At 37.4% G+C, this 13786-nt stretch overlaps 1 protein-coding gene across 2 annotated transcripts; it reads right to left on the bottom strand.

The window, feature by feature from the left end:
• Positions 1-3: 3 nt before the first annotated feature.
• Positions 4-13224, bottom strand: impdh1b (IMP (inosine 5'-monophosphate) dehydrogenase 1b). Of its 2 annotated transcripts, XM_084406260.1 has the most exons (16): positions 12954-13202; positions 10727-10825; positions 10580-10654; positions 6772-6820; positions 5503-5604; positions 5347-5421; positions 5017-5223; positions 3614-3701; positions 3232-3431; positions 2901-2991; positions 2724-2819; positions 2393-2536; positions 2155-2299; positions 1802-1945; positions 1638-1721; positions 4-1540 (listed from the first exon to the last, which is right to left on the bottom strand). In XM_084406260.1, the coding sequence occupies exons 2-16, from the start codon at positions 10822-10824 to the stop codon at positions 1519-1521; spliced, it is 1620 nt and encodes a 539-aa protein (XP_084262386.1). In that variant the 5' UTR covers position 10825; positions 12954-13202; the 3' UTR covers positions 4-1518. The 2 variants fall into 2 exon arrangements, with proteins under 2 accessions (XP_084262386.1, XP_084262387.1); XM_084406261.1 differs by lacking the exon at positions 10580-10654 and having other exon boundaries at positions 12954-13224.
• Positions 13225-13786: the final 562 nt, after the last annotated feature.

Raw genomic sequence — 13786 nt, 5'->3', positions numbered from 1 at the left:
AACTGCGCAAGTTCATTTTTATTTATTTTCAATAATATTGAACAGGATCAGCAACCTCAGTTGAGTACACTGCGGTAAACAAACTTGGCTCTTGAGTTGTCAAGACTGTGACTGTGGGCAAAGCAACATACTAACAAGCAACATCCAGTTGATTAAAGGATGCAAACCATGTCTTTGTACATTGTCATACTGAGAATGTTGTACAGAGTGGATAATAGTCCACACATCCAATGCTAAGAATGCATGATTTCGAAATAAAAAAAAATTGTCTAGCGGAAAATGCAAAATAGTACTGAAACCGTATTACAAAAACACATTTAAATTCATATGGATGACATGCTTTTTTTGGCAGTGATAATTATATGAAGCCATAGGATCTGGCAAGCACAAGTGGCGTGTTTTGGGTTAAGACAAACGTGTCCATTTATTACACAATACAAGGCATGTCTCAGGTTCACCCAACACGCAAAGCTGTAGGGGACGTTTAGATGACATGGACAAACATATCCTGAGAGAGGACCAGGATACTCACAGCATTTATTTGGCTTTTATAGAAGAATAATTGTCAGTTAGCAACAACAAAAAAAATGCACTTGACAGTTTTGTAAGTAATAGAAACATTGCCATGTTATGGCTATTAAAAAAAAGCATGCAAATTAAAACTCTTATACCGGTTTCGCACTGATGAGTCACAACTGCAATAACATTGATCCCATAATCAGTATTCCTTGTAAAAATTCCCAAAAGCCTGCATTTATAAGTCAACCATCATTACCTGACCTTGATCAACAAACCCAGTTTGTTCCAGCTTTTTGGTCAAAAATAATCCAGACACAATGCATGACACTCAGAGCAACTGTGTATATCTACAGATATTGGTTTTGGTATAATTATTTTGAATATAAATCGTAACCAGTTACAGGACGCGGTATTGTGGACACAGAGAGATCTGTCTCACTGATAGTACAATAGACATTTAACCATCACAAAATTGACAATTTTCTACATACATCTGTTTTCTGCCTTCGAAAATAAAAATATATCATATAGCATCTTCAGCAGTTACAAATCTACTACAGAAAAGATTGCCTCAAGTATAGCTGGAGCACTTGGTTTCACAGCAGTCATCATTTTGCAGATGGATATGGAGATATAGAAATTGATGCTGCAACATGGTCGAATCAAGTTTGGGAGAAAAAAAAAGGCTTTGAAGAATATTCGCTCCAAATGCCGCCTTGTTTTTACTGGTCTGCTCATAAACAGATGCAAAAATCCACACTCAGGCAGCTTTTTGGCAACCCTGATGCTCCCTCGAGTGCAACTGCCATGTTTTTGGGGATTGAATTCGTTTGAGGTCTCAAACTAATTTAATACTTCTCTTCTCCATCTCTCACTGTGGTGGTTGTGCCTGAGGAACGGTGAAGAGCAGAGAAAAGGGGTGCTGGCAGGGTGGGCTAAGTTCTAGGATTTGTCTGAGGTGTTTGGTCACTGCTTCCCATCCGTGTTCTGCCCATTCCATTAGTAAAGACGCTTCTCGTATCTATGGATACAAAAGAAAATAGTTTCAGAGAGTGATACTGATCTTAGCTTTGACATATGAAGGTAGTGTTGAGCACTGGCACCCTCTGGTGACTTACGAGTGAAGTCCATGTACACCGCCCTCCACCTGAGCAGACATGGTCCTCTTCTCGAACTTCAGCTCTCCAGAATACATCATGGAGCTAAATATGTAACAGTGTAGGAATTTTTATAGTGCATAAAAACAAAACAAACGCACAATAAAACACGGACACATACTTACCGGAGCACAGAGAGGCTTTTCGCGCCAATGTCTTGGCAGCCGTGTTGGATTCCAGCAATGAGGTATGGGGCAAATTTATGGATTGAGCCTTTGTCCTGCACAGAGCCTGAAACTCCTTGAGCCACTTTCACCTTATCACCCTCACTGCCAAGACAGCCAATCAGCACACAGAAAGAAAGGTCATGTAATGATGATATATAATATACTGCACAATGAGTCACATAATATTTTTGTTAAGAACGGCAGGCTGTATGCAGCGCAGTATTAAGATAGTATTTCATTCTGTGCTTCCTATTACTGAATAATTTATGTCCAGTGAACAGTGTACTACACAAACACACACTACCACACACCTGAAGTATCGTTTTTGGCTGCTGGTGTTCTTCTCCATGGCATCTAGTGAGCCCATTCCTCTGTATTTCTTCAGTCGCACCCCATCTGAAAAGAAATACTCGCCTGGAGCTTCTGTGGTGGCGGCCAGCAGAGATCCCATCATCACTGCAGATAGAATACATTTGTTTCATGTAAACAGACATGTTTCTTTGTTTTTTTTTACTTTAACTGTTAAAAGTGAACTCCAGCAACAATTACCCGTCGACGCCCCCAAGGACAGGGCCTTCACCACATGGCCGACCGTCTGGATGCCACCATCTGCGATGACCGGCACCCCAAATCTTCGAGCGTATTCTGCCACCTTATACACAGAGGTGCCCTGAGGTCGTCCGCATGCCATGACTACGGGAAACAGAAATGGACACTCCTCAGTAAGTTTTTAAATCCTCATGCTGAAATCAACTGTAAATCCACATTTTAAAGCTGATATTTTACAAAATTATGCCCACACACCCCTAGGGGTTTGCATCCCAGGCAACATGTGGGTAATATGTTGAATGTGTGTGTGTGAGTGAGATTAACTCCCAACCTTCCTGTGTGATGCAGATTGAACCACAGCCCATTCCCACTCTCAACGCATCCACACCTGCGTCTATCAGGTTCTTCGCCTGAGCAGCTGTAACCACTGCAGAGAGAGAGAGAGAGATGGAAGTCAGAGAGAACAAGAGAGCAACTGCTTATTTTAGTAATATAATCTTATATTCACCATTTCCTCCCACAACCTGCAGCTCTGGGTACTTCTGCTTGATGTAATGGATCATATTAATCTGGTATACAGAGTTGCCTTGTGACGAATCCTAAAAAAAAAAAAAAAAAAAAAATTAAACCGCGGTGATGCTAGTGGCGCAGATACATCACACTTCACATTTAATAGAGAGACCAAAATATTGTCCAACAGTTTTGGCTTTACATTTATCTTGAAGATAATCCCCCTTCAATAAATGAACGTGCAGAACCGGATTTAATACAAAAAATTAATTTATAGTGGCAGAAAGACTGACGTTTCCTTTATAACAACGGCAGTGGCTTTGACCTACCAGAACCACTACATCTACCCCAGACTGCGTGATCAAGTCCAGACGGTATTTGTCGTCATCACGGGTGCCGATGGCGGCACCACACAACAGCTGTTTGCGAGAATCTTTGGAGGCCAGAGGATAGTCCCTGTTCTTCTTCAAGTCTGTGCGGGCTATTATGGCCACCAGTTCATCCTTGTCATTCACGATGGGCAGCTTACCTGTACAAGTAAACAAATATAACCTATTGAGACCTTTTAAAATGGTTCAATACTATATTTGATACAGTTTCCTGTATGTGGAAGTACAGTAAAAGTACAAATTCGATACCTTTATAATTCAGTTGAATGCATGCATTACTGCATAAGTATGATGACTATGGTTTGTGTTTGGATGTTCTCACCTTTTTTGCTGCGTTGCAGGATGTCATTGGCCTCTTTCAGTGTGACACCAGCAGGAGCAACAACAAGATCCTCTCTTTTAGTCATGGCCTAGGAAACAATTACAGTTACACAGCCATAAAGGTACAGCATTCCAAGCACTGATATTATAGTACATAGTAACACTTTACAATAAGGCTCTATTTGTTGACATTAGTTAACTATATTAGTTAAAGCTCACCCAAAAATGAATTAAAGAAGATCACACAAATGAAGATCTTTTTGATTAAATCTGAGAGCTTTCTGTACCTCTATTGACAGCTAGGCAGCTGAAACTTTGAAGCTCCAAAAAGTGATCGTAAAACTAATCCATGTAAATTGAGCGGTTTAGTCCTGAAGAGACATGAAGAGACATGATCGCTTTATGAGATGAACAGATTGAATTTAGGCTTTTTTTTTTTTATATGTTACTCAGTACTTTTGAGGTTCCTCAAGAAATTTGTTCTCGCACGTCAGGCAGGTTTAGTTAAGCTTCTGTCACACCGTTTAAATGTGAATAAAACCCTAAATTAAATCTGTTCATCATATAAAGCGATCGAGTCTCTTCAGAAAATTTGGACTAAACTACTCAATTCATATAGATTCGTTTTATGTTCTTTTTATGAATTTTTTGAAATGTGAAAGTGGTAGTTGTGTAGCTGTCAATGGAGGGACAGAAATCGCTCAGATTTCATCAAAAAAATCTTCGCTTGTGTCCTGAAGATGAACGAAAGCCTTAAGAGTTTGAAATAAGTGAGGGTGAGTAAATGATGACAGAATTTTTGTGTGAACTATACCTTTAACATGAACTAACAATGAAAAATACTTATAAAGTCAACATTTACTAATACATTTCTAGAATCAAAAGTTATATCGGTTGATAATATTATTTAATGGACCTGAGCTGACAATGAATATTTGTATTATTATTATTGAGTAACTTTAACAAGGATTAAAACTAATGTAACAAATGTATTGTTCATTGCATTTACCAATGTTAACTACTAGGACATTATTATAAAATTTCACATTATTATATGTACTCTAGTCAATGAGATTTTTTTTTACATCATGGTTTCCACAAAAAATAAGCATTTTAATAAGCTGTTTTCAAAATCAATAATATTAAGAAATGTTTCTTGAGCATCAAATCAGCATATTAGAATGCTTTCAGAAGGATCATGTGACACTGAAGACTGGAGTTATGATGCTGAAAATTCAGCTAGAATTCAAATAGAAAAGTTATTTTAAATTGTAATGATATTTCACAATATTACTGCTTTTACTGTATTAAGAGACTACTTTCAAAAACATAAAAAAAATCTTACCAACCCCAAACTTTTGAACAGGAGCGTAGATGCAAACATGATCACAAAGGCAGTCTTACCTCCTCTAGGGGTTTGCTATTATCTTTCTCAGACAGGAAATCGATGTCTCGTGATGTGACGATGCCGACCAATTTGCTGCCCATCTTGCCCGTCTCGGTTATGGGAATTCCAGAGAATCCATGTCGAACTTTTGCTTCAAGTACATCACCTACAGTGTGACGAGGACTCAGGACCACTGGATCAGTGATGAAACCTTGCTCAAACCTCTGCAGGCATATACAAAGAGACCTCGACATCAAATATTAATAGGTACAAACACACACACACACAGAAGACACCAACCTAACATTAAACATTTATGAAGGGTGACATTTATTAAGCAGTCTTACCTTCACTTTGCGCACCTCGTTGGCCTGAAACTCTGGGGTGCAGTTATGGTGAATGATGCCAATTCCTCCCATCAGCTGAGCAACAAGTCATAAACAAACAAATTAATAATTGACAGATGTCAGTCTAATCAAAAAAGGGATCTAACAGGAACTTACCGCCATGGCGATGGCCATTGAGGATTCAGTAACAGTATCCATAGGAGAGGAGATGAGTGGGGTCTTCAATGTGATTTTCTTGGTCAATGCTGAGGTCAAGTCCTTCATAAAACAACATAGAAAAACAAAACATATTCTGTGAATAAAACAAAGGTGACTGCATTTTGACTGTGCAGTTTTATATCACTACACGCAAACCAAAATAATGAAAAGTGGGTGGGGATAAAAATAAGGAGGCAGTGAAGGCCCGAAGGCCGCGACCTTCATTTATACACCAGTGCTGAGAACTGTTCCTCAAACACTGATAAGCTCGCAAACACTCCCCTTGCAACCTTCTCCGTGCCGCTGCTAACAGACAAAGTTCCCAAAATATGCTTTCACATTCACACCGGTGGGGGAGAGTGGCCTCATGGGAAAACAGACACCATAGTGGGAAATTTCCCAAATCTATGGTTCAGTGAAAGCCAGTTTGTGAGGTCTCAAAGAAAAGTCAGACACGAGGACATTAAAGCTGTTATTACACCAGCCTACGCAAACCCAAATAGCAGTTTCAGTTTCAATCTTGGTCATAGTGGCAGTTGTTTTTGTTTTGAGCTTCGACCTCTTTTATTTCATTATTATATTCAAGGGATCTTTTAAGCCCCACTGTGTGCCAAAGGCAATTTTAAAAAAGAAAACAAAAGATAATACAGCAGAATGTTCAAAGTTCATTAAATTGTAATGTGTGTACGTGGATTATTGCATAGAAAAGAAAAAAACAGAACACAATTTAAAATAGAACAATTCAAATTAAGGGGAGAAAAAGCAGCTGGTTTACGAGTGATTCAAAAGTGCTGAATCAAGTGTTACAAAAGTCAAATAAAGTCACAATAAGTGAGGTGGTACACAGTTATGGAAAATCCTTGGTCGCATGCTAAATGTTAAACTTTTGATCATTAAAATTAGTTAATTGCTATATTAAAAATAAATAAAAAAATTACCACAATTTTAAAATACATAATTCAATAGACCCTCAAAATGTTGACATTATTTTAGGATTTTAATCGTTTTAATTGTAACTGTTACTTTTGTAAGGGCCATACAGACATTATGGCTAGACTTTTCAAGCTAGGTTAGTTACACTGAGCAATGAGACAAAAGAGACAGCCATTTAGCTCAAAATAGTGAGTGCAGAGAAAACACAGACGGGTAGTTTAAACGGACACGTCATTATGAAAACAAACCGAATGAGTGAATGAAAGTGTGGAGGACACAGGCTAGACGACTCACCACTTCATCTGAGGTGAAGTCAATGAAGCCAGGCAAGATCAGGAAGTCACTGCAAATGAGACAGAGAGAGAGAAAACAATCAGTGACCAAGAATCAAATCATATACATTCTCTTGGAAGAGACACTACTGTTCAAAAGCTTGGGGTCTGTAAGATTTTTTATAAATGTTTACGAAGAAGTCACTTGTGTTCACAAAGGCTGCATTTATTTAATCAAAAATACTGTAAAACCATTATGAAATAATAGTACTGCAATTTTAAATAACTGCTGAATTTTCAGCATCGTTACTTAAGTGTCACACGATCCTTCAGAAATCACTCTAATATTCTGATTTGGTGCTCAAGAAAAACATTTCTTATTACCATCAATGTTGAAAACAGTTATTCATATTTTTGTGGTAGTCATAACTTTTTTCAGGATTCTTCGATGAACAGAAGTTCAGAAGAACAGCATTTATTTGAAATAGAAATCTCGGTTGCACTTTTTTTTAATAGTACGTGTACTTGCCTAAGAAAGTACTTGGGAATAAAAGAAAAAACATAAGTCTTTACTGTCCCATTTGATCAATTTAGTGCATTATTGCTGAATAAAAGTATTAATTTCTCTCTTAGAAAAAAAATATTACTGACCTCAAACCTTTGAACAGAAGTACATATCCTAAAAGTTAAATTTGTCAACTTTTAAATAGCCTCAAAACTAACAGAGATGAGAAGAGGGAGAGGAGGACGTTTTTTCAGATTACCATTCAAGCATAATGAAAACCTGATGCTGACTGCTTGATTCATGACATCTTAAATCATGAGAAGCTCTAACTCAAGTGTGGTTCTTGAGGTGAGCTTGAAAAAACGTCTGAGGCACAGGCACATTCTGACATGCCCTACATGAGGCAAACCTTCCCCGGCCTAGTACTTAAATCTACCGATTTTACTCATACAAACAAAAGGCAGAGGATCCAATGGAGATAGAGAAAAGAAGGATCATGAATATTTCATGTGTACGTAAAAATGAAAAGGGAGAGACAGAGGCAACTTTAAGGTATTATATAAACATATTTTCCCTGTCGCTTGTGGTGGGCTAAAAAAGGAGTCTGTGTCGGCTGGGACAGGGCGGGGTGTCTCTGTGCCCACGTGTGCTGGCCACACACCCCTAAACATTAACAACACAGGGTGTGAACATCAGGAAAAGCCAGAATAAATGAGGCTGTAAGGGTAAACCAGACAGCTGTCCTGATTAAATGTGCTAAAATCTAGATCTTTACCCAAACAAATCCAAGAATTGGTTTGAATGCCAGAAACACTGAAGGGAAACAATATTTGTCACGTGTGCTATATGTGCTATATAGGCACGGATAAGAAGTAGCGTCAAGCGATAAAAGCCCTTTTCCACATTAATCTGATTGTATCCTAATAAGCTGTGAATGGACATTTCTTTGGTTGTTTGTTTTCTATTTGTGGTGTTAGTCCGCCCAGCGACTGCCATGGCCACAACCACAATGAAATCTGATTGGTCCAGAATCCTGTTCAGCAAAAACTTCATTTTAACCATAAAGGCTAGATTTTTTGTGATTCGCTCATGTTGTTTTGTCACTTTCTGTGTTTACAGACAAATGACTTAAATGTACATATTTGCATCCATGATACTCGATTAGTAAACTTGCTGAATTTGCTGAATAATACAACAGCTCTACAGTCTCTCTGGTGGAACAAGAAGTTTGTTTTAGATGACTCAGACTATAAACTTCACTAGACACAAAGACGGTACAGACTGAAACCCAGACTCTCTCCAAATATGCAGAAGTACACGGTGCCAAATTTCACCAAAGACATGCTGACTACCGCTTTATACCAACCAACTCTGAACAGATCCAGGTAACATGGTGATCCACTAAACCCTACATTTACATATGGTATTCTATACTGTCTCCTAATTGTTCAGCTATATTAGGTTTTAATGAGCATTCGGTCCGACTGAAGCGGTTCCATAATCCAGTTGTATCTCCTGATTATCCATACTTTGAATAGAAATGACATCTGACTGAGTAATCCACAGCATCTTTTCATTTAACATAATTAGTGAAGTCATTCTCCCTCACTCTACTTTCATTCATTGATTCAACATGCATGTTCTTTCACTGACTACAAAAGCCATTTGGATTTGTATGGATTTTAGGATCTGCAGTTTTATTTCAGTTGATTATACTCTTGAGCAAGATTCAATAAGGAATAGGAGGCAGACATCTTAGCCAGTTGGTAGAAACGGGAGGCTTTTAGCTTGCAAGAGGGGTTGATTTATAAATTATATTTCTAGCATAGGCAACAATGGCTCCATCCTTGTTAACTTAAATTGCAACGTTGGGCTCAATTACTTTTTAGTTAATCATATTCAATAGATGAATTCAACAAATTAAGCAAATGTACAGCAAGTCATTTTGCAAACAGATGAAAAGAAAACTGAACTAGTCCTTTGCTAGTATAAATTTAAAACAATATCAATAGTTTTATTTGTAATTTATTTAATCAAAATAGTATAGTAGTGGTGGGCATAGGCTAAATGAATATATTTTTTTGAAATGTCTGGGGGGTTTCCCCATATAATGGCAGTCAATGGTAACCAAACCTGTTTTCCAAAATTATTCAAAATATTTTCCTACAGAAGAAAAAGGGTGAGTAAATGATGAAAGAATTTATATTTAGATGAATTACCCCATAAAAAAAAAAGTGAAATAAGTTTTTAAATCAGATTTGATATTAATCTAAGTGCTGCCTGTTGAAACATTTTAATGTAGTTTGAATTAGTGCATTTAAACAGCTAGCTTCATAGAAGTAACAAAGAGAAGATCAGGATTGTGCGTTTTAATGTGGCAAAATCATTGAAAAGGCCTCTGAGTCGGTTAATGTTATAAATGAAGGAATCGTTCAATAAAAGTACAACAAACCTGCAAAGTAACATATAGATGAGACATCTCGCATCAATACAGCAGAGGTCTGAGCCTCATGTGTCACATGCCCTACAAAGAAAAAACTGTGCAAACACTCATGCGTGCGTTACACAAATCGATTCAACACATGCATGCACGTGTCAAATCTACGTGGGGGGAGTCCAGTCATAAATGTGTTTTATCCGTGTACGCCCCCCCCCCTCACATGAGGCCAGCGTGAGGACAGTCATGCGGCCCACGATGCATCCCTACACGCTTTTGATTACAGATAAGAGTTATAAAAGCTGAACCTTTCACCTTGTAATTTAAATCTAAAAAGCGGCACTGTTCATGAACTCACTGTGTCCTAATGTCACTCCTCAGGTCACAAGTTTGACTCCGTTACAATGCATTAAGGGTACAAAGAGTGAAGACATTCATATACATAAAGTCAAACATGACACCATTTACTCTCCCTCATGTTGTTCCTAACCTGAATTACTTTTGTCCTTACAATGAAAGTCAATAAGGTCCAATCTTGTTTGAACCCCCAACGTCCTTCAAAATATTCAGTAAGACACGAGGGAGAGTAAATGATGACAATTTTCATTTTTGACTGAACTATCTCTTTAGTTTCTTAGAAAACCAAATTAGCTTGTATAAATCAATCATGCAAACTATAAATACATAAATATAACCTGGCTTAACCAGGCTAATTTATAAAATGTATATGGCACAGATTAGAAACAATGTTTCCCCCACCAGTGATTGAAAGCAAAATCTTTTGATTGTCTCCCAATAGCAAAGACCCTAAATAGACCATCCTGACTAGATGCAGCTGGAACGCTTGCATCACTAGAAGATGATGTCATGAAGGGCTGTGTTACTCACTTGTAAGTCATACCGTCCCCCATAGAGCAAAGCTCTTCCGCCGTGAGTCCGTCTCGGACAGACTGCTGTTCTGATCTGTAATGTGGATGCCCATTACATACGCACAGAGTATCACTCAGGGAGAGGAACCCAATGAAAAGTACTTACTTGTAAGTTAGACCATCTCCGATGGAAAAGAGCTGCTGGGCAGACAGTCCGTCATCAGGGATATAGCCCGTTCCTCCACTTATCAGATAGTCTGCCATACTGGAAAGGGAAATACACAAACACACACAGTCTGTAAGTAACACACAGTTCTCTTCAGTGCCAACCAGCCACTTTGCTTTTGATTCTAAAGTCCAATCATCCAATCACTATTTATAGTGGAATTCTATGTATAAAGCATAGAATTTACACTATAACTTCAATCATTTCTGCACTTACACTTGACTGCTAGTTCCGCAAGTAAAAATACAATTCATTTTCTCCATAGGGGAATTGATTTTTAACAACTTCCTACTGTGACCTACAATGTTAATCGCAACGGCATATGCTTTTGTTGAAGCCACTATTTCAACTTATCTTTTAAGGAATCATGTTTAACAGTAGAATTCTTGGAGAAAAACTAAATTACCCATGATTCTGCAAAGAAAGCTCCACCAATCAGAGATCTGAAACAAGCAAATAACTCTTTAATACCAACCCTCTCCCTTGATGCACTGCGAATGACGCAATAGTCAGTTTCCATACGCCTTCAAACTACTTAAATGTGTATATATTTGCATGTTTTGACATCACTGTACTATGTTGATTCTATCAACATCTTTAAAACAGTAGTTTTAGATGTATCCATTATTTTTAAATTCAATTATGTCATGCTTCATTGGACTGTAGTTATTTCCCTTATAAATTTTGTGTGATTATAGGTTTTATTTTTGTTTTTGTAATTTTTTTGAGATTTAAAAACCTAAATTTGATATTTAAAATATAGACAACAGCGATGACATAAATAGTTGCATACTGAATTGCCCACTGTAAAAACATATTAACTTATAATATTATAAATTAGGGTTAGACTACTGGAGTACATTACAAGAAAATACAATTTCTGTCTTTCTACTACAAAATTTCATGTGTAATTCCACATTACATTCCATTTCTTTGTAATTATTTGTGAGTTTGTAATGATTTTCAGTGCAACTGGTCTTGTTCTTCCTTCAATTTCTAACTATTTATTCATTTATATTAAATATTACCAGTGGTGACCAATGTAAATAACGATAACCTGAAAGCAGGAAGGCCAACAGCTGATAAATATATACATGAAATTGATTTTACACAATATTTACCCGAAATTAACTAAAGATATTTGACTAGGCCAATAGTGTCCAATCAGGCAAGTTCATCTCCAACCCTAAATAAACACACCTGAACTAGCTAATCAAGATCTCTGAAATGACTTGAAACCTGCTGACAAGTGGGTTGAAGCTGAACTCTTCAGGATGGAGGCTCTCCAGACTCAGGTTTGGACACTACTGGACTAGGGTTTAGGTACATTTTGATTTTTAAAAGATATCTGCAAATATTTTCCTTTTTTTACTGTGATGCCATTGTTTTTTATGGAGTCAAAATGTCTGATATTTGGCTATGTTGATGTGGGTGGTTTTATAAACTGTGCCAATGCCACTGTTTTTATTGATTCTGGCTGAGGTCGATAATCTAAATGCCCAAGTATCAGCTGATATGCAGTTGTTTTCAATCCATAATCAGCCACGCGCTATTGTCCCATTACTGCCAAAAATCTGTGAATTTTGAATCTGTGTCAATCTCAATTTGTTAAAACGTTCTTGTGCTGCTTTGAAGGCTCTAGTATTTACTTCAGGAAATGCACTTCTGGTCCATTTTATCTGAGTGAAAAGCACATTCAGAAGGGTGTCGTCACCAGGAAGCGTCGCAGATTGCCTATATTAAACCACATGTTGCCATGCGTGGAACATTAACAATGTTGGAAACAGCAAGACGTTTGGGTTTCATTCTGAAAACACACTCGATTGACAACCATATCGATGCTGTTACCTACTAACATTATTCCATCTGCACGCGCGATGTAAAAATATAACGCACAGATGTTGGCACGTGCACACACAGACATGCGTAAAAAAAGACGATAAATCATGGATTTTGTCTTGAACGCAGTAATCTACACACTCGCACTACTGGCCCGCTGACCTACATTGAGTACATTAAATGTAAACCAGGGAAACCCGGAGTCTCCATATCGAAACAAAAGCGAACTTTCACCTGGTGAAGATGTTCTTTGTTTAGAGCTCGTCCTACAACACATTTCTAAAAGCAGCGCATTTAACATGATATTTGAGTAAATATGAATTCAAACCTTCTCTGTAGATGAGCACGCGTGTTTCTGGAGCTGATGCGCGTCAGATAGAAAACCCAGTTACTTCTATCTGGATGAGAATGTTATCTAAAACCCGGTTTATGCCTCTATACAGACTAATTTCCTAGTTTTCGGATCCTTCAGATGGTCTCGTTTGAATTGAGGTTTTGTGATGAGTCTGTCTTTATGTGGAAAGCGAGGCAGACACAGAGAGCGCGTCATATCCTCACAGCTCCACATCCACGTGGTGACGCGACGGCTTGGTTAACTCTTTCATTACCGCAAAATTTGTCATTAGTATTATTCATGCATGCTTACCCTAGTGAAAAATTAGTGCTGGGCAACGATTAATCGCATCCAAAATAAAAGTGTGTGTGTATAGGTAGGCCTACTGTGAATTATTATTTTGTATAATACATACACATGCATATATTTAAGAAAATAATATTTATATATAATATAAATTAACTATTTCTTGTTCTATTTCTATATACAAAATAATTAAACACAGTACACACACATTATGTAATAATACAAATTTTTATTTTGGATGCAATTAATCGTTGCCCAACACAAAAATAAATATATTAAAGTGTATTTATTTATGCTAAGTATACTGCAAATTCATTTACATATTTATGTACTTAATGTAAAGACCCTGCAATTGATCTTTTGGTATACTAAATTGGTAAAGACTGCTAAATAGGAATAACTAATGTTGCACTAATGCACTTTAGTTATCTGGAAATAGTGCGTAGGTCAAACTAAAGATATATAAAGTATATTTGATTGTGCTAAAGAGGAACTATTGCAAGTATACTTTAGGGACACTT

This window comes from Rutilus rutilus, assembly GCF_951802725.1.
Source record: "Rutilus rutilus genome assembly, chromosome: 4".
Classification (NCBI taxonomy): domain Eukaryota; kingdom Metazoa; phylum Chordata; class Actinopteri; order Cypriniformes; family Leuciscidae; genus Rutilus; species Rutilus rutilus.
The sequence above is the reverse complement of the archived record's forward strand: the minus strand, read 5'-3'. Positions and strand labels throughout refer to the sequence as shown.

Excerpts from the sequence above, each read along its gene's own strand:
- impdh1b (XM_084406260.1), bottom strand. The coding sequence starts at position 10,824 with ATGGCAGACTATCTGATAAGTGGAGGAACGGGCTATATCCCTGATGAC. Across the intron at positions 10,655-10,726 it reads GGAGATGGTCTAACTTACAA|ATCAGAACAGCAGTCTGTCC; the intron begins GTAAGTACTTTT and ends TCCACATTACAG. Across the intron at positions 2,992-3,231 it reads GGGTAGATGTAGTGGTTCTG|GATTCGTCACAAGGCAACTC; the intron begins GTAGGTCAAAGC and ends TTTTTTTTTTAG.